The sequence below is a fragment of the Chenopodium album genome, chromosome 25 (genome assembly GCF_948465745.1).
Source record: "Chenopodium album chromosome 25, dcCheAlbu1.1, whole genome shotgun sequence".
Classification (NCBI taxonomy): Eukaryota; Viridiplantae; Streptophyta; class Magnoliopsida; order Caryophyllales; family Amaranthaceae; genus Chenopodium; species Chenopodium album.
Window position 1 is genome coordinate 19,039,096 of NC_137858.1, and position 24,187 is coordinate 19,063,282.

Below are 24,187 nucleotides of genomic sequence, written 5' to 3' on the forward strand. Positions count from 1 at the left end.
TTGATCTAGAAGTCCAAATAAGTCATATAATATGTCGTTGGAAAGCTCTTAAAGTATACTTTCTAATGCAATTAGAATCAGATTAAAATCTTTTGTAGATAAAAATATATGGACGAAATAGTGAAAGGGTGTCAGTTTTGGATAGAGTTTCGTATATCTTTAATATCTTTTTCGTTATAGCTCGGATTTATTATTATAATATATCATTGGAAAGATAATTTCAAGATCTATCCAACCATATAAAATTTGGATAAAATATATAAGGCACGAAAATAATATCTGACTATCTTTGAACATCTTTAAATCCGAATAGAATTAGGAAAGTTTTTAAAAAAGGAAAGTTTATATTTAAATCAAATTCCATGATCTTATCTTTTTAAAAAAGGATAATTAAGATATTTTAGAAACTTATAGAAGATTCTAATCAATCCTAATTAGTTTAGGAATAGGATTAAACCTTTGGACCCTCCTCATGATCATTGGGTCGTAGGTAAAATCCGGTTTGGGCCCAGTTTAGTATTTTGGCCATAACTTCCTCATTATTCATCGGAATTGGGCTTATAATATATCGTTGGAAAGGTCTTTTCAAGCCCCATCCAACTACACCATTATTGGACCCTTATCATGGACCAAAATAAACTGAAATGGACGTTTTCATAAAATAGAAATGGTTTTCGAAAACAGAAAGAAAGATTTTAATAAAAACTAACCGCAACACTTCACTTTTCACACTTTTACCTCATTCGATTATGTTTTGACGTGACAAGTATTCATCACTGGGTTTGGTTTTGGGGAGACACAAATGGGTGTCTACACCGCCTGACTTTTCATAGGGCAGGAGGCAAATGGCCGCCTGACCTTTCATAGGGTAATCCAATTATACTTTCAATGTCCCTTTACCCCATTGGGAGGACTTGTATAATTTCAGAAGGTAATCTAAGTTAGAACTTCGGTTGGCCACCGGCTGATGTCTTTTGGACATCCGGTTGTCGAAACTTGGTCGTTCCTTAGATTGCTCAAATCAGACGGCTATGGATGGCTGATTCAGCCGTCCAATTGTGGCCGCCTGCATTGGTACATAGAGTAAGCAGGTTGGCTTCTCTCTGCGACGATTGCACCCGGAGGGGTGTCGCCGGACGCCTTTGTCCATGTTGGGACAGACGAATTTGTGAAAAAGGCAGCCATCCGGCCATTGACCTCTGGTCTATGTTGAGACCGGCTGTATAGCCACTAAGCGGTTTTGTGCTTAGCTTAATTATCTGGCCATTGGCCGCATGTCACTTGGACGTTGAATTTGATACTAAGTTTCCAACTTAGTTTATTATCCGGCCCTTGGCCTCACGTCTCTAGGACGTTAATTTAGCTACTAAGTTTTAAACTTAGTTTATTATCCGGCCCACGGCCTCACGTCACATGGACGTTAAATTTGATACTAAGTTTCAAACTTAGTTTATTATCCGGCCCTTGGCCTCACGTCTCTAGGACGTTAATTTAGCTACTAAGTTTTAAAATTAGTTTATTATCCGGCCCACGGCCTCACGTCACATGGACGTTAAATTTGATACTAAGTTTCAAACTTAGTTTATTATCCGGCCCTTGGCCTCACGTCACGTGGACGTTAATTTAGCTACTAAGTTTCAAACTTAGTTTAATATAGGAGTTTGGACGGTCCGTCAGATTATATTGAAATTCAATCAATGAATCAATAACAACAATTATAATAATAACAATAATAATGAAGACTATCATTACTATCTCAATGCTTAAATATTATTGGAGGGAATCAAATCAAATTATATCGTTACCTCCATTATTCAACCGGATTTAATTGATGAACAAAGCAATTACTGTAGCCGGCCCTTATTGAGGCATAATGCAGCCCCACAGCCGGGAAGAGTAGATGAGCAAAGCAATTCCTACAACACATACAGCCGGCCTTGATTGAGGAACAAAGCAGCCATGGCAGCCGGCTTTGAGCTTGAACAAAGTAGCCATGGGAGCCGGCTTTGAGGTTGATTAAGGCAACAATCGCAGCTGGCGTCGAGGTTGAATAGAGCAGAAATGGAAGCCACTTAATTGGGACACAAAACAGCCGCACATTAATTGTGGCAAGCAGCAGCCGTACAACTGGCCTTAATTTTGAGAGCAAAGCTGACTATGATGACCACTTGAACTAGCTTACAATCAAGCTCTTTCTAGCTCTCCTCGCAACCGTTTCTCCAAGAGTATAATCATGCGCAACCCGGCTAACACCATGGATAATGGTAATCCGGCTGCTATAATATGAGTCGACATATTCGCCGCTTGTATTGGAGTCATCTTGGGCCGGCTGATTTGAAAGACTTACTCAACAATTCTGCCATCTTGCTATGTTGAGATTTGATGAACATTTGATATCCGCCAGCTTCATTAAGTAGAAAAGTCAAGCATGATATTTTAATTGAGTTATCATGCGCATGAAACTCATAACTTCCCTCAAATGGAGAAAAGCCGTATGTAATATCAATGTAATAGTGGATTAGCTTAATAGTGCTTGCCATCCGATCAGTTTATTGCTCGTCAATCGCGTACACACAGCCTGCTTTCTTGATTTTAAGCAAACTCTCGGCATCACACTCGGCTCTATGGCTGGATGCCTTGCACAACGTATCGACCTCTCGACTTTCAAGTTAAGAGATGACCATGTATGAATATTGCTGCTTGGATACAAGAGATTGAGGTTTCCCTCACATTAAGGGGAGCTTGATCATTTTACTTGGCTCTTATGCCGCCTGTGCAAAGGTATAGCCCCTAATGACGCTTGAGTACAGCCGAATTCAATGCCGCCTATATAGTTCGATGAGCCAAAGCTTGCATAACCACAGCCGTATATAAATTTGAGTAATATGAAATTGCCGCATGCCTTCTCCCTGGCAGTCGGTTTTATTGAGGATGGAAACGACACCTACAGCTGGCTTAATTGATAAGTAACAATGCCACTGCCGCCGATCTTGATAGGTGAGCAAAGATGGAAGTTTGCTGCTAGAACAATCTTGGGGGCCTACTTTGGCTAATGAGTTATATCACCTTGTTTGAGCTTGTTCCCAAAACCTTGTCAATATGGAGCTGCTCTTGGGAAGACATATTGAGCTTTGGCACTTATATATTTATATATAAATGTTTATTTAACAAGCTCACAATTGCCGCTTGACACATGGCCGGCTTACTAAAAGATTACATAAGTGTAGTTGGTTAATTTAACCAACTCACTAATTTCATTTTTTTTTTTTTATAATCATAATAATGATTTGTAATTTTGCATGGTAGCCCAACTAGCTTCACGTACAAAAGCTGCCTAAGGGGTGATACAGCCGCACTTAATTGACGAGCATTTGAAATGAACCAAGCATCCCACAGCCGGGGATTTTTGACGAGCAATTGAGCCTGAGCAAGTGGGATAAATTGGCGAGGAGAGCTGCACCTACAGTCGGCTTTTGTGATGAGCAAAGCTGTCACTACAGCCAAGGCAAATTGGTGGGATAAGCTGCTCACACACAGCCGGATTTGAAGTTGTTCAAAGCAACCCCCGCAGCCGGGTTTTATTGAAGCACAAGGCACCCCTGCAGGCGGGCTTAAGTATGAACCAAGCAGCCCACAACCGCTTGAATTAATGAACGAAGCATCCATACAGCCGGCTTGAGAATGCACGAAGCAGCCCTTACAGCCGGCTTTGAGGGTGATTAAAGCAACCACTTATATGAAGCACATAGTAGCCACGCGGCCGGCTTTAATAAAAGAACATAGCAGGCCCTACAACCGGACTTTAGTTGAAGCAGGAAGCAGGCCGGCTTGTAATCTTCAAATATGCTACACATGTATATTATATACTAAGTGTTGCACTCTTTTCTTCTTCCTCCAAAATGATCATGTAGTCAGGCGGCGTTTCCACCTAAACGATCAGTTTTTTCTTTTCTTTTTTTTTTTTTTTTTTTTTTTTTTTTTTTTTGAATCATAATAATGATCTGCAATTTATCAACCATTGCAAGCTTAAATGACAGCCGTTTGAGGCCAAGCAAACACCAAACGCTTCTTGCCACTTGAACAAAGCAACTCCGGCAGCCGACTTTTGAGTAAAGAACAGAGCAACCATCACATCCGGGTTTAATTGAGTACTACCCAGGCGGTATGGAGTGCAAAATTTACAAATGGATTGATTACGACCCAGACGGCTTGGAGTAAATGCAAGCTCAAAGAGCCAATGCTGCAGCCGGAATAGATTGGTTACAATCCAATGTTACAACCGCCACGCATCCGAAGAACAAAGCACCCATACGGCTGGGCTTGGGAATGAACAAAGCTGTCGTTTAGCTTGTTATGACATGGTCATCCGGCGATCAATGGCCGGCTGACCTGATTGACGATCATTTTTGCTGCGTTGATCAAGTGTCATCCGCCGCATTAATATTCAGTTATACATACGGCAAGGCTTTATCCCATATACAAGCAGGTCTCGTGAATTGTTGAAAATGCCGCTTGTATATGTTAACACAAGAAAATAGCTTGGCAGCTTATCGAAGATTAAAATCGAGCGCTTGTGTATGGCTAGGCGTGGATTACGTCTGACCATTGTTCCCCCGAGGAATCTCTTAAATGATTTCCGGCTGGGGTGGTGATGATCCACTCACATGAAAGAGTGGCTTTTGATCTTACACATAAATGTTATATGCATGAGGCTCTTCATATATCAATATATATGAAAAGTTTTGTGTGATGATGATCTGACATCAAGATGATGCCGCTTGCTCCCTCATGGTCAATTTGACATGGAGCTTTTCATTTTTTCCACCAAAGTTCGTTGTATGTTCATACAAAATAGTAGAACATCAGTTAGGCGATTTTTTTTTATTTTTTTATTTATTATTTTTTTTTAAATCATAATAATGATGAGCAATTTAGCAGCCATTGCAACCGGCTTAACTTCCGAGCAATGATGCTCCATGCCGCCTGCATTTTGCCGCCTGAACTTACTTTCAATCGGGCTCTTACTATCAAGCGCAACCCGGCTGACACCATTGAGGCATTGATAATGGTAACCAGCTGCTATGATACGAGTCGGCATATTCGCCGCTTGTATCTTATGCTTATAAGAGAGTTGTTGGATGACAATAGGTACCAAGCTACCCCGGCTCACGCACATGAACCAACCAACTCGACATTGGAGCCGCTTGAGTCGACTATAGAGCCGCTTGTGTATGCTAACACAAGAAATCAGCTAGGCTGCCTAGGTAGCTCAACGGCTGGTCCTAGAAGCTATATGTCATCCATACACTTGATACCTTGATGCTCAACCCGGTTGCCAACTTGCGTATGAATCGATAGCATGTAACATTGGGTGTATTGAGCAATGTTGAATGAATGTGCCGCATGACACTCATAAGCGGCTTTAAATGATATACAACTGTGGAGCTTACTTTCAATGTAGTGAATATACAAGCTGCTCATGAAAGTATATATTAAAACTTGCCGCCTATGCTATTTTAATGCATGATGACTTTAGTGTAGCTTATGAAGCTTAATGAATCAAACTTGCTAGCTGTCAAAAACTTGGGAGTATGGAAATGCATGAGTATACTTGCCGCATGCATGTACCCCACTAATAACAAGAGTTTTCTCTTGAAAAACAATTGTATGATATTATAAAAATAATATTACAATTGGTGATATTGATAGTATCAAACTATCAATCAAAGATAGCATGTGGCCACCTGTTTGAGCATCAATGCCGGCTGTATGATCCGGCTGGGTGGCCTGAGCATGCGGCCGGCTTATTAAATGAGTCGGATTGAAAGTGGAGTTGGCCAATTTAGCCGTCTCTCCCCTATTAAAGTTTAGATTAAACGACATTGCCCTTTAACCTTCAAATATGCATAACTTAGTCTGACAGGCCTTTTTGGCCGCCTGACTCTCGACACTCAGCCTCATGACGCCCGATGTACTTGACATCCGGCCTCATGACGCCTGCTGCCTCCCAAAGGAGGCTCCCCTCTTGAGTCGGTGATCCACAACCGTTGTGCCATTACTGATGAGTCTCCCCACAGACGGCGCCAAATGTTTTGGGGTTTTTTGTACGTACCCGAATGGAGGGTGTGTACGTCCCTCGGGAGACAGATCCGCAATGCAACACTCGAACGGCCCGGATACCTGCAAAACAACGGACCCCGGGGGGCCGGAGGTCCGCCTCCGACGATCAAGTCAGAGATCGAAATAATGTATTTTAGAGAGAGAAAGTAGAGAGAAGGGAGAGTATTTGTGGGGGGGCATTGCCCTTGGAGAGAGAATTGGATTCCCTGAAACTGATGTAAAGATCAGTATTTATAGAGCATTGGGATATGTGCCACGTAGGTTATTTAACCTAAGTAGATTGGCTTTCCCATCATTTTACGGTTTCTAGGGTTGTGGGCTTTGAACCCATTTTCACCCTTCTATCATTGAGTGACACGTGTCATGCTCTAATTGGCTCATTGAGCGCCGAGCTTGCGGACAGGTGTCGAGGTGGCACTGGTCCACATATAGGGGGTATTTTTACCCCAAACAGTCTCTGTCTGTCTGGAAGCTTGCGTCGGTATATCCCTCAACAACCAATTCATCTTTATCACCATAGACCAGGAATATATCCTTGTTCCTTTTCAGGTACTTTAGAATATTCTTGGCCGCAGTCCAATGCGCCTCTCCTAGGCCTGATTGGTATCGGCTCGTAGCACTCAAGGCATACATACGATACATCCGGCCTAGTACATATCATGGCATACGTGATTGATCCAATAAGTGAAGCATACAGAATTCGACTCATCCTTTCTCGCTCATCAGGTGTCTTTGGACACTGCTTCTTGCTTAAGGTTATGCCATGTGACATGGGTAGGTGCCCTCTCTTGGCTCCTTCCATTTGGAATCGAGCCAGTACCTTATCGATGTAAGTACTCTGACTTATTCTAATCATCCTTTTTGATCTATCCCTATAGATCTTGATGCCTAATATGTACTGAGCCTCTCCCAAGTCTTTCATTGAAAAACATTTCCCGAGCCAAGTCTTTAAAGACTCCAGCAATGGAGTGCTATTTCCAATGAGCAAAATGTCATCGACATATAAGACTAGGAAGGCGATGTCACTCCCACTGACCTTCTTGTAGACACAAGACTCATCTGGATTCTTGATAAAACCAAACTTACTGATGGCTTCATCAAATCGCAGATTCCAAGCATGGTGCCATCCTCAGGCGGCACTCTAATTCTATACCCGTCTCCGAATGGGTGCATGAGTTTAAACTTCTCCAAGTTGTCCTCCATGTGTTTTCGGTCCTTGACATAGACGTGGATGTTGAAGGGGTCGTTCTTCTCACTCCACTTCTTCCTCCTCTACCTCGCTGTCCTCAAGAGGTGACATGGGCTTGTCACTATCTCAGAGCTAGAGGCGGAGATGTCGCTCCCGGACTCCTCCTCATTTTATGAGAAGGGTACAAAGATGGCTTCATTGCCGCCTTGGTCGCATTCCTCCAGAAAGGAATCTGAAGGGGTTGTGGGGGCACGCGGAGGGGATCTCTCTTGAGACGTCTGGTTTTCCCTACCAGACGTTTCTCCCTCAGGCGTTTGACCGCCTGAGCCCTCGCTCCTATAATCCAGATCTGGGGCCGTCTACATTGTCCGAGCCATTGTGTCCTGCACAGAAACATAAATGGTCGGATCCCAAGCATAAGGGTGGTCCCAACACCCCGAGACGGCACTCCCAGTCCTAGACTCGGCCGTACTTGGAGACCGGCTAACCTAGGCCGTGTGTGTTGGTGATACATCCATTTATTGCAAGAAATATGTACAAGAGGTGAAAACAATGAAAAGAGCTCAGAGAGACAGAGATGGTATCTTTAGATTTGATAGCTGAAGGTAAACGGAACCGGTTGTGTAAGGCGAGAACGAGCTTGAGGCTTGCGCTTGACTCAGACGGAGGATTGGTGCTCTCCCAAAGTTTTCTCTCGAAAATTTTTGTAAACTTACAAAATTATGAGGGGTAAACGGCTATATGTAGAGGGTAAATCCGGGGGCCTCCCCGTAATTTACTTAGAAGGTGAACAGTTAAAATTTGGCTGTAAAATTACCACTAGTCGGAGCGTGACGCGTGTCACATATGCTATGTGGCATGCCACGTCACATCTGTGAGGGGCAGATGTTTAGGGTAATTTTATCCCGCCACGTGGTCTAATCAGAGGATGACACGTGTCAGCTCTGGGATGGCCCAAAGTGGACCAATCCTTTCTTGACACGTGGCACTCCAGATTAATGGGGGGAAAAGGCAGCCTTCATGGCCTAAATCCTAAGAAAGCTGCAAAGCGGCGCAGCCCACCAATGATTAGAGCTTGATGACCTAATCAGGGACAGAAATCCCGAGGACCCTATAAATAAGGAGATTCCCCTCATTTGTAGGGCATGTTTTACCCTTTATTACACACTGGCTCTTTGATAGAGATATCTTGAGCTTGGAATTCGAGCAGATACCCACCTAAATTTTTGCACCTTTTTCACTCCCTTCAAGTTACTAACTTGATCGTCGGAGGCGGAGCTCCTACCACCCGGAGTCTCCGTTTGTTTTGCAGGTACAGCTCGCGCAGGACCAGTCTTTGTGCCGTAACTCTCTCGAGGGACAAAAACACCCAAAACAGCAAGCAAAAGTCAGGTGAATGAACTCAGCAAGTGGTCCCCAGCAAATGCCCTAAAAATGGCGACTTTCCAATCAACCTTCAAGAAAAACCCCAATTAGACAGGAGTAACTTCTTTGGTGAACTAAAACTAATTTAGGGTTTTAATCTGCAATTTAACATTCTAACTTGAAGAGTGGGTGAAAATTTATGGAGATAGGTGGATTTGTAGAGAGAATGGAATGAGAAAATGAAAAGAGGAGTAGTTTTCAATAACTTAGAATAGTGAAATCGACAAAAAAGAAAAAAAATTAGGAGGGAGGTACTGTGGGCCCACACATTAGAATTCATTCGGAATTTTAAAATAGGTGGTAACCTGCGTAATTAATTATTTAAAGGGTGGTAATTTAAAATAAAATTTTTAATTGGTGGTTATTTCAAAAATGTTTCTATTTTTGGGTGGTAATTTAAAACTTTTTCCAAAAAAAAAAAAAAAATAATTTCCTATTTAATATATCATTGTTAGATACATCCGATATACCATACACTCATGAGTATTTGTTCACATTAAGTTAATTAGGTGTATGGTACACCCAAATGTATATGCGAGTAACAATGTTACATATCCCGTGCATTAACGCGTGCACCTTTCGAAAATTTAAGGAGAAAAGACATCACCAAACAAGACAAAAAGGGAAAAGTGAGGAGTGAGTAAGGAGTTGAATTTGCTAGCAGGGAAGAGAGAGAAAGATGAGCAATCATGGCGATGGAGCTGGTGGTATGACGTTATCAGTATATGTAGAAAATCTAGTCATAATAGTATGCTTAGTTATATTTGCTGGTCTGATGGCTGGTCTTACCTTGGGTCTCATGTCTCTCGCTCTTGTTGACCTTGAAGTCCTCATCAAGGCTGGCCGTCCTCAGGATCGTATCCACGCTGGTCCCCACCTTCTCTCTCTTTCTTTCTTTAATTCATCATATTTCATTATTATTGTTGATGTTGTTGTTGATTTTTGCTGTTGTTTATTTTATGCTAAATTCAACCTTGTTTTTGGGTTTTTCTTGTTGGGGTTATTTGATTGGATTTAGCAATACTTATGGTCTCTGCCGAGATTTAGTTGTTGCGTTACTAGTTTAAATTATACTATTGATGCGAGAGTTTATTGAAGGAATTATTATTTTTTTTTAGATGACAATGCTTTTAATTTATTTTAATTAAACAAATGATCAAACAGTTTTTCAATTTTTGGTTTTTTTTTTGGTGGGTTTATTTGAATTGGGAAACATGATGATTAATATATTGTGTTATGTTGCTAGAGGAATTAATTATCCTTTTCTGGACAATACTTTATTTGATTATTAGTTGAATGATCAAACATCTTTGACTGCTGATGCTGAATTTTGAATTGGTACCAAGTTTTATATAGATTGCTACTGTATGTATGTGGATTATGGAGTAAACTATCTTATCAAGAAAGATGGGATTTTTTCAGGGGATTTTTTTTGGTTTTATATGATTTGACAGGAAAGTTTTCCTTAATTGATTGAAAAGGTTCAATTTGGTACCATGCTCTAATTTTGGCAAATAATTGGTCATTTTTATTAGATGATTAATCATTGGAATTTTTCGAAATTGGACCGTCCCCTTATTCTTACAAAGCGAGTCTTAACCAGAACAATATATTTGACATGATTGATATGATAAGAAAGGAGGTCTTATTGGATGGTTGAGTGATGGATGGTTGGCTATCATCCCACTGACGTGTTATGACCCATCTTTCTTTGGCAGCAAAAATATTTCCAGTCGTAAAGAATCAGCATCTCCTGCTCTGTACTCTTCTTATTGGGAACTCTTTGGCAATGGAGGTGTGTGACAATTATTTGAACCAGTGTTAATTCTTGCCTTTAGCTATCTAGCTTTGATTATATCGACTTGTGTTTTCCTTATTTTTGCAGGCTCTTCCCATATTTTTGGATAAACTTGTCCCCCCATGGGCTGCAATTGTGATATCAGTAACTCTGATTCTTATGTTTGGTGAGGTGAGAGTTGTTTCTCAATTTTTAAACTTCGTATAAATAACCTTTAGTTTGCATACAATGCTTTATTGTTTTTATTTGCCTCTTTCCTTGTAGATATTGCCACAGGCAGTTTGCACACGCTATGGGCTAGTGGTTGGAGCTACATTGGCACCCTTTGTTCGTGTATTACTTTGGTTATTTTTCCCCATTTCTTATCCAATTAGTAAGGTAAGATTCTGTTTGGAAAAACTAATGCATATGATGAGTGCAAGTATGATTTGTAGGTTTATAATTTGAGTACATTCGCAATATGGCTTTAAATTTTCTACAATAATGCCTGCTAGTAAATGACTTTCGTACCTTTAGATTACTTTAAAACTAGATCATTGGATCACACGAAAGGTAAACAAGAACGAAGTACTCGATAAGCATGTGTTAGGCTCTTTTGTACTTAGCTTATCTAAATAAGTTATAACACAATTAAGTGTAGCAAATATAAGTTTAGCTAAAAATAAGGAAATAATTTTTTTATTTTTTATTTTTTAATTTTTTTTTTGGCTACTTTTTAACCATTTTTTCCATCATAAGCAGAAGAGAATGTAGCCTTAGTATGCAGTTATGCACCAGGTAGGTCAGGTGGATTCTAACACTTAAGAAAAGGGATAATCTTGTAGTTTGGGATTTAGTCAATTGGTCAAGGGAAAAAGGGCTGGGGGGTTTGAGTTTGTTTGTGGGGAATGTGGTGTCCAAGAATATCCATGTACTTGTTGAAATTTGCTGCCTACAGTCCTGGAAAAATTTCTCTGTAACTGATCTTTACACGTCGACATTTGTTTTGGAATCTTCATTTTCTATGAAATTTATATGAAAGGAAATTGGATGATGTGTCTTGACTATAAAGATTCGAAGATTATATGTTTTCTTTGTTCATCTGAATCAAAGAATTTGGCTTGCTCAATCTTCAGCTCACATTTTGATTTGTGCTTTAAAGTCCTTTAGAAAAAACTTAAAATCATTGAATGTTTAGAAGCTAAAGGTTCCAATAAAATTCAAGGCTTTCATCCTCAAAACAAGATGTAGGCATAATTATTTGCTTCTGCAGTAGTCTACAAGAGCCTTATCTCCTAGTTTATGTAACACTCTTTTTTGTGGTTGTTGGTTTAGTAATAAAGATATAAATTAGAAAGATACAAAGGGGGTTTCACCCATGAACAAAAAGAGCCCAAAGGAAAAAAAAAAAAAAATTAAATCATTCTCTTAAGCCATTCTGAAGAAGTGTTTGTGATCACGTTTTATGTATATGCAGAATCTGATGCTTATCCCTTCGTTTGCTGCAAGATAGCTGGTACTTTTTGGAAGTGATAAGCATCAGATGAAGCATTAAAAGGAGAATTCTGGTTCTGCTCTGCCTTTATGATCCGCCAAAAGCGAGATGGGTTGGTTTCTTGAGACCATTGAAAGGTGCTTTAGAAATATGTTTTTCTGACTGTAATTTGGGTGCTTTTGATGACTGTATCTTTCATGATTAAGTATTTAAGTTAGTTTGGTGAAGGTGTTATGGACTTTTGGGATCATTTGGTGTTTTGGCCTCTGTGTCATGTGGCATTGTGTGCTTCTCCTACAAATTTACTTTCAGATTTCTTTTTTTCTTTTTCCATGTACGATAGCTTTCCCTCTGTTTCAGCTTCTTTATTTTTTATTCTTTTATTTTTTTTATGAAGTAACTTTCTTATCTAAGTGTAAACATCTTTCGTGAAAACAAGCCTTTTATTAGACTACTAATAACTGCTCTAGATAAGCTATGAAAGTGGCATTGGCATTGCCGAATTTAGATCATAATTTCCTGCCCTACTTAATAAAATTACTTTTCATCCTTGGCTAGAGTTCCATATGTGAGGATGAACCTAACTTGTAATTCTTGTCTGAATCAACAGGTACTCTTTTTTTATATTAACATCATCTTCCCTGTTGAAATTAGGTTCTAGACTGGATGTTGGGCAAGGGACAGACTGCACTCTTACGAAGAGCTGAGCTTAAAACTTTTGTTAATTTTCATGGGAATGAGGTATACTTGTTTGAACTCCCTTTCGAAAGAGTCATCACTGATTTACCTCTCGTCCCCAATTTTGGTGGAACTTGATGACATTTTGCTAACAATTGGCCTTACAATGCTCTAAAATGTTTGTTAAATAGGCTGGGAAAGGTGGGGATTTAACACATGATGAGACTACTATCATAACAGGTGCACTTGAAATGACTGAGAAGACTGCAAAGGATGCCATGACCTTGATATCGAAGGCATTTTCCCTTGATCTGGATGCAACTCTTAATTTGTGGGTCTATTGCTGATTTTGAGTCTTACGTAGTGGCTCAGACAGTCTTCATTTCTCTAATATCATTTTTCCTCTGCAGGGAAACACTTAATGCTATTATGGCAATGGGACACAGTAGAGTTCCTGTTTATTATCAAAACCCGTTGAACATAATCGGATTAGTTCTGGTATTTCCTTTTCTATATCTTGTTATTATGCTTCATCTAAAGTTGCAACTTATGTAAATATCAGCTTCCATTTTTCTAGATTGCTTATTTGTTGACAAGTTCTCATTGTGGTTATCTGTACTTTGGTTGCTTGCATAGTATCCGTCACATATCACCTGCATTAGATGTACTAAAATTGAAAGATGGCTTTTGATTCTTTTGTAATGAGAAGACTAAATATTAGATCGTTATCCTAGGTCATATCTGTATGGTTCTTTGTGGGTGTTTGTTTACCAATTTCAGGTATCAAATATGGGTTTGAAATCAACTAAATTCATGCCTACTGTTCAATTCACTAATATACAAATACACCCACTAGTTACGGGGTTCCCATTCTTAAGGGGGAAGGGTGGGTTCAGCCAAACCCCCACCTCTGAATCAAATTTTTATTTTAAAATTACAATAAAACTCAAATGTACTGGATGTTCAAAGCCAAACAAGCAAATTCCTTATCCTGCTCTCCTCCATTGCTATATTGTTGTCACTTGTCAGACTTTCTTCTTGCACAATCACATTTTCACATGCTGATGCCACCACCACATAAACCAAAACAGCTTCCACTATCTTCTGAAAGCCTACTGATGCTGATAATATAGGAGTATCTAGCAGGTCTTCTTTCCTTGATTATGTTCGAACAAATAGAGGAAATTGAGGACTGGTGTTGGAGCTTGCTGGTGGCCGTCTGGAACTCTTGATCAGTTGATACGGTGGCCTTGGCTTGATGTGAGAAGAAAGAGGATACGAAGGAAGAAGGGTTGCTGGAGTCAAGACTACATAGCTTTTTTTTATCCTTTGTTTATTTGTTCACTTGTTTGTTTGTTTGTTTTTTTTTTGTCTTTTTGTTTGTTTGTTTTGTCTTTTTGTTTATTTGTTTGTTTGTTTTTTTTTTTTTTTTTTTTTTTTTTTTTTTTTTCTTTCTTGTTTTAATTTTAATTTTATTATTATTATTATTATTATTATTATTATTATTATTATTATTATTTTTTAATTTTTTTTATTTTTTATTTTTTTAAAAAATTTTTTATTTTATTATTATTATTATTATTATTTTTTTTTTATCTGTGATGGGCTCTAGGAAAAATAGTGTTTTTGTGTACATTTTTTTAAAATCCTTTAACCTATTGCAAAATGATGGATTTGAAACTAACACTAGTTATTAAGAATAGAATTTTGGGAAGTAAACTTCTCAAATCCACAGGTTTGATATTGAAACCCACAATCTAATATATTTATTTAAAGGGGGGTTTTTTCCCGAGTTTTTAAAAAGCCACATAGGATCTTATTTTCTCAGCGCGCCATGTAGGATTATTAATCTTAGTAGTAGCCAATTAATAGATGTAGATCAAGTTGGTACTGGCATTTTTTTTTCTTTTGGTCTTGTATTGTTTTATTCTTAATAGTTTCCCGAAGACCTCTTAACGTTACCCATCTGTAGCAGCGGGACTAGGAATAATCTAACATTCTAACTTTTGGAAAGTAGTATGATCTGCTACAATGCTGTGATAATTATGTGACTTCTCTTCAATCAATTAAGTTATTGTCTATAAGGAGTTTCTTTCTTGTACTCGCTACATTCCTAATTGTTTGCTCCATTTCCTTTTTTTGGAGTCAAAGTTCATCAACTTTGATTGTAAATTCCCATTGGTATATAAGAAAAAACATACTTATGTGGGATCTTCTTAGTTTGTTTGAATATATATTTTTAAAATATCAGTTTTGTAAAATTTTACCAACACGCCATCAAAGTTTTTAATAGTCGAACATGTTCTTGACCGTCGAATGGACCTAACGTGACAACTTGAATATTTATGACTAACAAAATATAATGGATCGAACACAAAATTCCTCTCAAAGTTAATAATGAATGTGACAAATTCCTTGTCAGGAGACATCTCCCGGGATATACATAGTCATCCTTTTACCTTATGTGGCACTCTTTGGTGGAATATCTATTAAAGTTGTATCTTTAAGATACATATGCATTCTTTTTCCTAAATTTTGCTTTAGGTAATTTTGATGTGCAATCTAAATGGACAAATAAGGGCGTCCCTTTGATATGGCATGCTACATGGTTTTAGGCCTATGATCCTATGAATAAATTATCGTGATGGATGTTCAATGGGCCTTTTCATCTTCTACTTTGGAACATATCATTTTTTCTTGTTTATGTTTTGGAAGTAATAAAGGAGGAGTTTTCTTGTGGGATCAACCTGCCTACCTGCACTTTGGGCTTAAACCAAAGTGCTAGGGTTAACAGCAGCATATGTAGGTGCAGATTTCTGTTAAATAGAGTGATTTAGCCTGCTTTCTTTTGTTGCCACTCTTACACTCCATAGGGATTTTCCTTAGGCATTTCTTTACATGATGTAAAGTGTGGTAGCCTGATTGGTAAGCCTTTTCTTCATTGTAATTGTTTGGCTATGGTGATTTTTTTCCCTCTGATAGATTTTGCTCCTTAGCTAAGAAGAAATTAATATAGTAATGCCTAATCTTCTTTCACTAAGAATGCATATGCTCTTATAGTTTTTCCGTTTCAAGTGGTCTAAGAAAGGGAGGTTGGGGATAGTTATTGTGAGCTTTCTCGTCAGGAATGTTGATGGTATTCTTTCCTCATGTTGTCCTTTTGACTGATTTTCATATATAACTTACAAAAGGCTCTCTTGTGAGTAAGTGTACATCCTAAAGATAGGTAACACTGTTAACTGAACCATGGCTTCAAAGCTGTTTTTCTATTGTATAGGATACAATGTCCGTGGGTTATATTTTATTGCAAGAACATTTTTGAGACAGAAAGATATTTTGTGAATTGTGAGATTGCCAATTTCCTTTGCTAACTCAACCATTGTGCATTAATGGCTACTTATCATGTGTCCATATGACATTGGGGCGTTAGACTGTATATTGATCATCGAAGTAAAGAGCCTAATGTGTTTTGGCGATCATGGTATTATAAATTGGCTGCACTATATTAGTTTTTTAACTGAATATGACGGAGATGTTAGGTTGCAAGCTTGCAACAACCACAAACTATCCACATTGCCTGCAAAGTGGTTCTGTTACCATTACAAAATAGCAACTGCATCTGAGTGGAGTGATTGCACTTTGTGAGAGGGTTCTGGTAGTTAAGTCCTTGTTTTATAAGCTGTATAGGTGCCTTTAATCTGGGATCCTTTTTAGCAGAATTCTGTCTCACACTGGCAATACGTGATTGATGCATGTTGCAGGTGTCCTTCCTGGTTTTTTGCTCATATGGAAGTGCTTTTGTATGCTTAGAAAGATACATCTGTATGTATGCAATTTTCTTTGTGTTGCCTGTATAGGTTTCATTTTTCTGTCATCTGTACAGGTTAAAAATCTTTTAGGTGTTGACCCTGATGAAGGAGTACCTCTAAGAAAGATGACCATTAGAAAAATTCCCAGGTAATAGGACTTTCTTGATATCTTTTTCTGTTTTTTTTTCTTCTTTCTGTAAAGCTATGTAAATTCAACCATTTGACCAAGCCTCCTAAAAGAAAATACTATCCAAAAGGTTAGATTATGTTAAACTTGATATTATAGTACTCAGTTGGCAAATATTAGTTGTTTACTAGTCATTGTATTAGGTTGTTTGGAATAGCAAATAACTTTAGAAGGGCGCCCTAGTCAAATGTTAAGAATCCATTTTGAGATGGACAAGGTTATCATCATCAGTAGTCTCATGTGGTTTTTTGAAGTGTCGCCAAAACTATCTTACATTGTTACGCACCCCTTAACATTTGTTTCATGAAATTTGGTGTTTTTATAGTTGAGGATATCCAATTTTTTGCATGAAAGAGGGAAGTAAGGTGAGATTAAGATTACAAGGAGAATCGAAAAGATAAGGGAAAGACTTTCGTAAAAAAGATAGAAGGTGTGATTATAGGAGAATGGAACTGAGAGAAGTTGATTGTGAGTTACAAGGATAGTGAGAGATTTAATCTAATTATTTCAATAATATTTTGCACCATTTATTTATTTTATTTTATTATTTTTTTTTCTTTGTGAATTAGCGTATCTAGTATGAGAGTTTCATCATTATTTTTAGTATTCGAATTATGTGAATCGAGACCTGTTCTTCAAAAGTAATTATGAGTTTTTATTGCCTTAACATATGTTGCATAATATCTAGCAAGGCTGCATGCTTGGGTGTTTCTGAATTGTTAGAGACACAATGAACTTTTACTGAATAGAGCTTCTGAGAGGAGGTTTCTTGTAATAAACTAATACAGTGCTACTTTATAAGGTTTATCTCGGAACTGGCTTTTCATGCTTGTGCTAATTTGAAAGAATCAAGCTTGGTAATTTAGTTTGAACTCTACTTATCTACTGAATAAGCATATAGTTGAGTTCTTAGTACTTACTGCTTGAGCAGGAAGATATCCTTCAGAACCAAGTGCTGGTATGAACACTTTTGGCCACCTAATGCAACTTTCACCAAACAGTTTAAGAAAGCAAAAGAGTATATTTTTAACATAATCAGAAACTGAAAGCTAAAAAGTAGAGGAGACAAAAAAAAATATTCCTACTTACTAACATACTTATATACTTAAAAAGTGTTTTTTCTATCTACAGTCTGTTGGTGTGGTGTTTGTCAGAGGACTCCTGTTATCTAAAAGTTCCTGAGTTAAACTGTCATTTTTTTTAATGATGACGATGACGATGACGAAGCTATTTCCGTTTCTGCAAAATGAAAGAAAATTTATAAAAATGGATAGGTTTTAAAAAATATTGGAGGTAGAAAAATGATTAAAAACATCTAAAAATCTTAGTTGAAATTACGAATCTTTGGTGCCCATGTACTGTGTTTTTGGTTATGTTACAAATTTTTATGTTGGACATGATGTTTCGACATAGATAATTAATATGGACATTTGACACTTTATTTTGGCCCAAAAAAAATGCAAGCTTTTTATAAATTGCCTTACACTTTGACATGAAAGTTTAAGTTAAAATGGGTGTAGACCAAGTGATGTTATGTAAACTGTATGTTTTTACTTTGATCAATGTTTATCTTTTACCCTTTTCTTTAGAATCTCCTTTTCCTTTTCCTTAAACAACTCAAATTCCTTTTTTTTTTTTTTAAAAAAATTTTGTGTCTAATTGATTCACATATTTTCAATGTCTTAATTTGTAGTCACTTATCTTGCTTTCTTTGGTACTACAGGGTTCCTGAAAGTATGCCACTGTATGACATCCTAAACCAGTTTCAGCAGGGCCACAGTCACATTGCCGTTGTTTACAAGGATTTAAATCAGACAAATGGAAAGACTGTGGATGGTAAGTTCAGGAGCATTGACTATGTAATAGAGGGGATTGAATGAGAAATGCTGAGAAGGGTATTAGTGTGTTTGTTTTCTTTTTTCTTTTTTAATTTTAAAATCTTAGTAATACCACAAAAGCTGAAATATCATACCTATGTTAATGAGGAACCCTAAAGTTCTGATCTACGAGCTCACTGTTTAGCTGGTGATTTCTCATACATCCCCAAGTTCGATAATTGCAGAAATCTGTGCTATAGTGAAGCTACGACAATATACTTTTGCTCTGGCTGATCATATCTAGCTTTGGTCATGTACTCTCCTTAATCTACCAGTTACCACTATAAAGTAATTTACTCATTGACATGAAATGTGGTCCAACTACAACCATTGATATGAACTTGTCTACATAATAAAGATAATATGAACCTGGTCACTAACTATATTCAGTGACACAATCTTGATAATTTTTTAGCAAACATTGTCAATTGATATGGGTTTTTAATGACAAAGTTTACACCATTGTGTCTATGTTGACCAGTTTATGCCACTGAGTGTAAAACCAGACCAGATTAGATCAGAATATATTAATTTCAGATCAGATTAGGTGAAGTGATCATATCTTAAATGGATAAATTTACGTTTATTTATATCTACTGACAAGTTTATGTCAACGGCTGTATTCAGACCCTAATTCATGTCAATTGATGATAATAATATAAAAAAGATCTCATTGGATGCATTACCATTAATTTTACTTAAAATAAATAAATTTTTCAAAGTTTGGATACTCTCATGCCAGGGACCCTCATGTTATATTGCAAAAGTTTTTGAATTAGACTTGATGAGTCTCCGAAGTCTTCTTATTCAATATTACTACAACTGTGCTCTTTGTTATATTTAAATTATTTTTTTGACCAAAGTTAATTGGCCAATTAAAACAAATTTTGATCCAACTTCTACTAATTGACCTGATATTAATTTATTTTAACTTGTTAGCTGTAAAATTAACATTTTAAAATTCTTTTTCCTGAAATAAGCTGTTTTGAATTGAAGAAAACTAAGTCTAAAATCTTGTGATAATTCTGGTAATTCTCAGAGCATGATAGTTCAGGTAGTGATGTAGTCCAGCCAAAGGCGACAGATGTGTATGCACTTACTAATGATGGTGGAGGCCAGAAAGTGCAAAAAATTCCTGTAACTACAACCCTCAAACGACATAAAGGTTGCTCCTTCTGTATATTGGATGTTGAGAACGTGCCTATTCCAGAATTTCCTTCTAATCAAGTCGTGGTTGGTGTAATTTCCATGGAAGATGTTATTGAAGAACTGCTCAAGGTATGTATTAATTCTTATACATGATCTATATCAGTAAGGCATACCTTAGTGAGCTACATGATCTAGTAATAACTTAGAATCACTTATGGCACACATGGTCTGCTTAGTAAAGGAATCCACTGGCAGAAAGAAGATTTTATCATTTAATTTTTACAGTGTTATGTGATCCTGCTGATTTATTTATTTGTATGCACTCTAAACATCCAGGCTTTATGTAAACCAAGCTCTAGTATGGAACATGGATAGTCACCACATATTTGTAGCAACGAGCAATCTGTAAATTAAGTTATAAACTGCTTTGTAAAATGTTACAGGACCTGATTGATGTGAGGTTGCTGCTCAATTGTCCTCCCTAGTCCCTAGACTCCCTACCATAAATTCTAATCTGTCACCACATTGTCAAGGCCCCCAAAGAACACGAAGACTCTAATCACCTAATTTTGTTTTGAAGAACAATTGCATTGGGGAAAAAAAAGCTGATTATAATTGATTTTTGCTTCATGAAGTGGACTAGTTTGTTACTCTGTGAGGATATTTTGTCTCCATCTCTAAAACTATCTTGGTTGACTAATGCTGTAATTTTTTCTTATAAAGAAAAAGGGGGGAAATTCTAAATGATGGATTGATGGCCTTTAGGAATCAAAATTTCTATGGGGAAGACACTTTTTTCCAACTCTGGCACTTTGGTTTTGAAAATTTGAGCATAGTGCCTTTTTTTTGTTATATGGCTAACTTTAATAATTAAAATGGTTGTATCTTAGTTTCTAAATTAGAAAAATTAATTAAATTCTTGTAAAAACAATAAAAAAAAATAATAATTTTTTTTAAAAAAACCACATCCACCCTTTTCCTCTGTCCTGCGGTCCTGCCACCTGATTCACCGCCATTGCTGCTGCCTCCTTCCTAGGCTCCCAGCCACCAAAAATCCCCTGCGCAAGCGAACCACCCAACCCACCACCCTCATTTTTCCTCATATCCCGACCTTCCCTTCCCCCATCCCTTCTCTCCCCTCACCGGCACCCCCAACCAATTGCCTAAACCCTAAACTGAAAAAGCTCCCCCTCCCTTCCCTGAGGTGGCCTTTCTGCCATCGAAGTAGACCAGTTAGGTTGAGCCGCTATTAAATTTTGAAGTAGACCGGTGCAGTGTTAATGGGTGGTTGATTCCGGTGGTTTGTGGGAAATGACCAAAATGGGTTTGTGGGAATTGATCGAAGTGAGTTTGAGAGGTAGGTCGCGGCACAGCGATTCTGTTCTCTGACGAGGGTGGGAGGTTGGGTGGACAGAGGGAGGTTAGTGGCCCGGGAAGGGTGGCGGCGGTGGAAGATCTGGTGGCTTGAAAGGGGATAGGGGTGGTGGTAGTGGTTTTATCTTATTTATATATTTATTTATTTTATAAAAAAATTTATTACATATAAAATAATTAGATTAATTTTAGAACTTAAAAAATCTAAGGTTAAACCATAAAACCAGAAAAAAGACACTATACTTAATTATGGAAAACCAAAGTGCCACTTGATAGAATTGGAAAAAAGTTTCTCTTCCATATTGAATTTTTGATTCCTTGAGGAAAAAACTTTGATTTTACTAAACTGATGAAGGTGGTGTTTCTGTTTTCTTTACTGAGTACTATTATTTACTGATTTAAATTTGATTTTATTTTACTGATAAGAACTAATTTGAACTGAAAATAAGTTATTTAAGGTAAATAGAACATGGCCTTAGCCTGCAATGCACTCTAAGAGGTGAAACATAAATTTTAGCTGAAAGAACCAACTTTCTTTCCCAAGACAAACACCATTTATTACTTTAGAATGGAGGCAGAAATGAGTTGTTAGGGGAATCCTCTGGAAGAACATGGCATAGATTAAATTATGCCTGATAGGCCAAACCATTAAGTTATTGCACTAAGGCTATAATGAGCAATCTATAATCAATTAGGTCAGCTAATTTGTTCGTTGACTATCTCTAGGGCCTAAGGTATGAGGAAGGTGTATTTAACATAATAGTGATAAATTTAATAAAGAGAAGGCTAGCGATGAAGATGATTTTTCAATTGAACATGCTGAGGGAGGCTGAAATGAAAAGTCCTACATATATCATAATCTCAAGATTGAATCTGAGCTAGAAGGAACTAGATTGACTTAGGTCCATTGAAAGGGTCTTTAACATGAAGGCTGTGACAATGAAAATTATTCAGGAGTTTAGCTCCTATTATCGACTTATATCTTATAAAAATGAAGCAAAAAAAGAACCAAATATATCCAAGATTAACAGTGTGTTTGGATAACATTAGAGGAAGGAAAAGAAGGGGAGGGAGGAGAAGAGGAGGGGAGGGAAAGGGAGGGGAGAGAAGAATGGTGAGTTTTCCTTCCAAATCTCTCAATTGTTGGAGGGATCATTTTCCTACAATTTAATCCCTCCATTTCTCTCCCCTCCAATTCCCTTCCTTCCTCATTTAATCCAAATGAAAGATATCACATCTCTCCATTTCCCTCCCCTTCTTTTCCTTCCATTTCTTTCTATCCAAACACACCGTAAGTTATGGGAAAACATTAAGAAGTATTTAAAAAAGTATTTTCTTCATAATGACTTTGTTCAAAATCTCTGCATTGAAGTCCTACAGGGAACAATTGAGCTTAAGGTGTATATAGTAGTCAGAACCAGTTGTGCTGGATGTGTAGTCTTTCAAAGAAGCCGGAGAAAAGAATAGATCATTTCTTTGGGGTCTTTAGTCTTGACCCTAAGATTGGCCGATTGATATTTTCTTAATTCTGTGGGTGCATTGAATGGACCAGTCTTTATCTGTCAGCCCATTCTATTCCCCGTTTCTAATTTTATCTCTCATTGCTTTACTTCAGGAGGAAATTTTGGATGAAACTGATGAATATGTAAACATCCACAACAGGTATATCATAACATTACCTTTCTTCTACAAGAACATACGATATCTTTGTTTTTTCTGCAATAAATTCTACATAGCTAACTGGAAGATTACAATTCTAGCTCTCTTTTCAGTTTTAAACCCATATCTCAATTTATTATAACTTATTTTGTACAATAAACGAACTAATGCTTATAAAATTGAACGTCTCAAAAAAAAAAAAAAATTAAGCATGCCAGTTGTGTTGAATTAGATCATTGGTATCTAGGATAAATGTGTGTTTTTTTTTCTCTGTGTAATAACAGGATCAAAGTCAACATGAATGCTTCGCATGAGCAGCTTCCTGGTATAAGTTCTGAACAACCTTCTTGAGATACCTCATCTACTACTTGCGTACAACAGTAGTGACTGGCTTAAATAGGACCGCGATGAGTAAAGCTTCTGAGGCGGATGTGTTCAGGGAAACATGATACTGTAAACTAGTGAGATGTATTAGGTGATTGAATTTCTTTTTGTCGCTGCATGTTTATATGAAAATGGTGCTCCAAAATTTACCGAAGAGAATGTAATGCAAGTATGAATGGTAGTCTCTGATTGTAGATACGCTCTTCTTTGGACAATTGTACTAGAACTTGTATTTTTACGATATATAATTTGTATCGTAAAAGACAGAAACACATGTATATTTGGAAGATTATATTAATTGATCATCTAATGATTTTTTAGATGATTTCAATGTCTAAAGCTTCCTTCTTTCCTTTTTTTCCCCCCAAAGTGTGGTTCAATCAATACTTGCTCAAGACCTAGTGTTACTAAATTAGGACACCTTAAAAATATAACCTCATCTCCATTCAAGTTACTTGCGAATTTTAACCCGTTGTCAATTAAATATAAGTTTATCTATAAACCATCCCAATTTGGAACAATATTAGTAGCCCCTCTTCGTTGTTCTCGTTTAATGTTGCTACATTGACACAAGCTTGAGTCATTTCCCTTTGTTTAGTTAAGAATTAATAGGTTAAGGGAGAATAACTAAGAGAGAAATGGTCATTAGTCATTAAAGGTTATTTTGTGAATTATTAGAAAACTCAGATATATTTGGTGAATTTTAAAAATAATGAGGGTATTTATAAATTTATCAAAACTTGGGGATATTTGATTGGGAAAATAAAACCTACAAATATAACCCATACCACTATTTATTTAGGAATAACTTTTGTATACATCCGGTGTACAGTAATTTACTGTACATCGGGGGTCACTTTTTATTAAGTTTAAGGTCACTTTTACAATTTTTTGGGTAACTTTTATCAGTAAAGCATAAATACTTCGTAACTTTTATTTATGTCAGGGTAACTTTTATTCATATTAGGGTAATTTTTGTTCATTTTAGGGGTAACTTTATAACGGATGTTCAATATTTATTGTACATCCGATTTATTTAAAAGTTTGTCACATTTAATATTTGA

General features: G+C 37.2%; 1 protein-coding gene across 1 annotated transcript; it reads left to right on the forward strand.

Annotated features, from left to right (window-relative positions):
- Positions 1-9,342: 9,342 nt before the first annotated feature.
- Positions 9,343-23,454, forward strand: LOC145613149 (DUF21 domain-containing protein At1g47330-like). Its single transcript, XM_081668211.1, has 12 exons — positions 9,343-9,603; positions 10,453-10,529; positions 10,620-10,703; positions 10,797-10,910; positions 12,661-12,747; positions 12,876-13,015; positions 13,095-13,182; positions 16,568-16,641; positions 18,404-18,516; positions 19,597-19,835; positions 22,696-22,742; positions 23,024-23,454. The coding sequence occupies exons 1-12, from the start codon at positions 9,414-9,416 to the stop codon at positions 23,088-23,090; spliced, it is 1,320 nt and encodes a 439-aa protein (XP_081524337.1). The 5' UTR covers positions 9,343-9,413; the 3' UTR covers positions 23,091-23,454.
- The last annotated feature ends 733 nt before the right edge of the window (positions 23,455-24,187 follow it).

Excerpts from the sequence above, each read along its gene's own strand:
- LOC145613149 (XM_081668211.1), top strand. The coding sequence starts at position 9,414 with ATGAGCAATCATGGCGATGGAGCTGGTGGTATGACGTTATCAGTATAT. Across the intron at positions 10,911-12,660 it reads TTTCTTATCCAATTAGTAAG|GTTCTAGACTGGATGTTGGG; the intron begins GTAAGATTCTGT and ends TGTTGAAATTAG. Across the intron at positions 13,183-16,567 it reads ACATAATCGGATTAGTTCTG|GTTAAAAATCTTTTAGGTGT; the intron begins GTATTTCCTTTT and ends TCATCTGTACAG.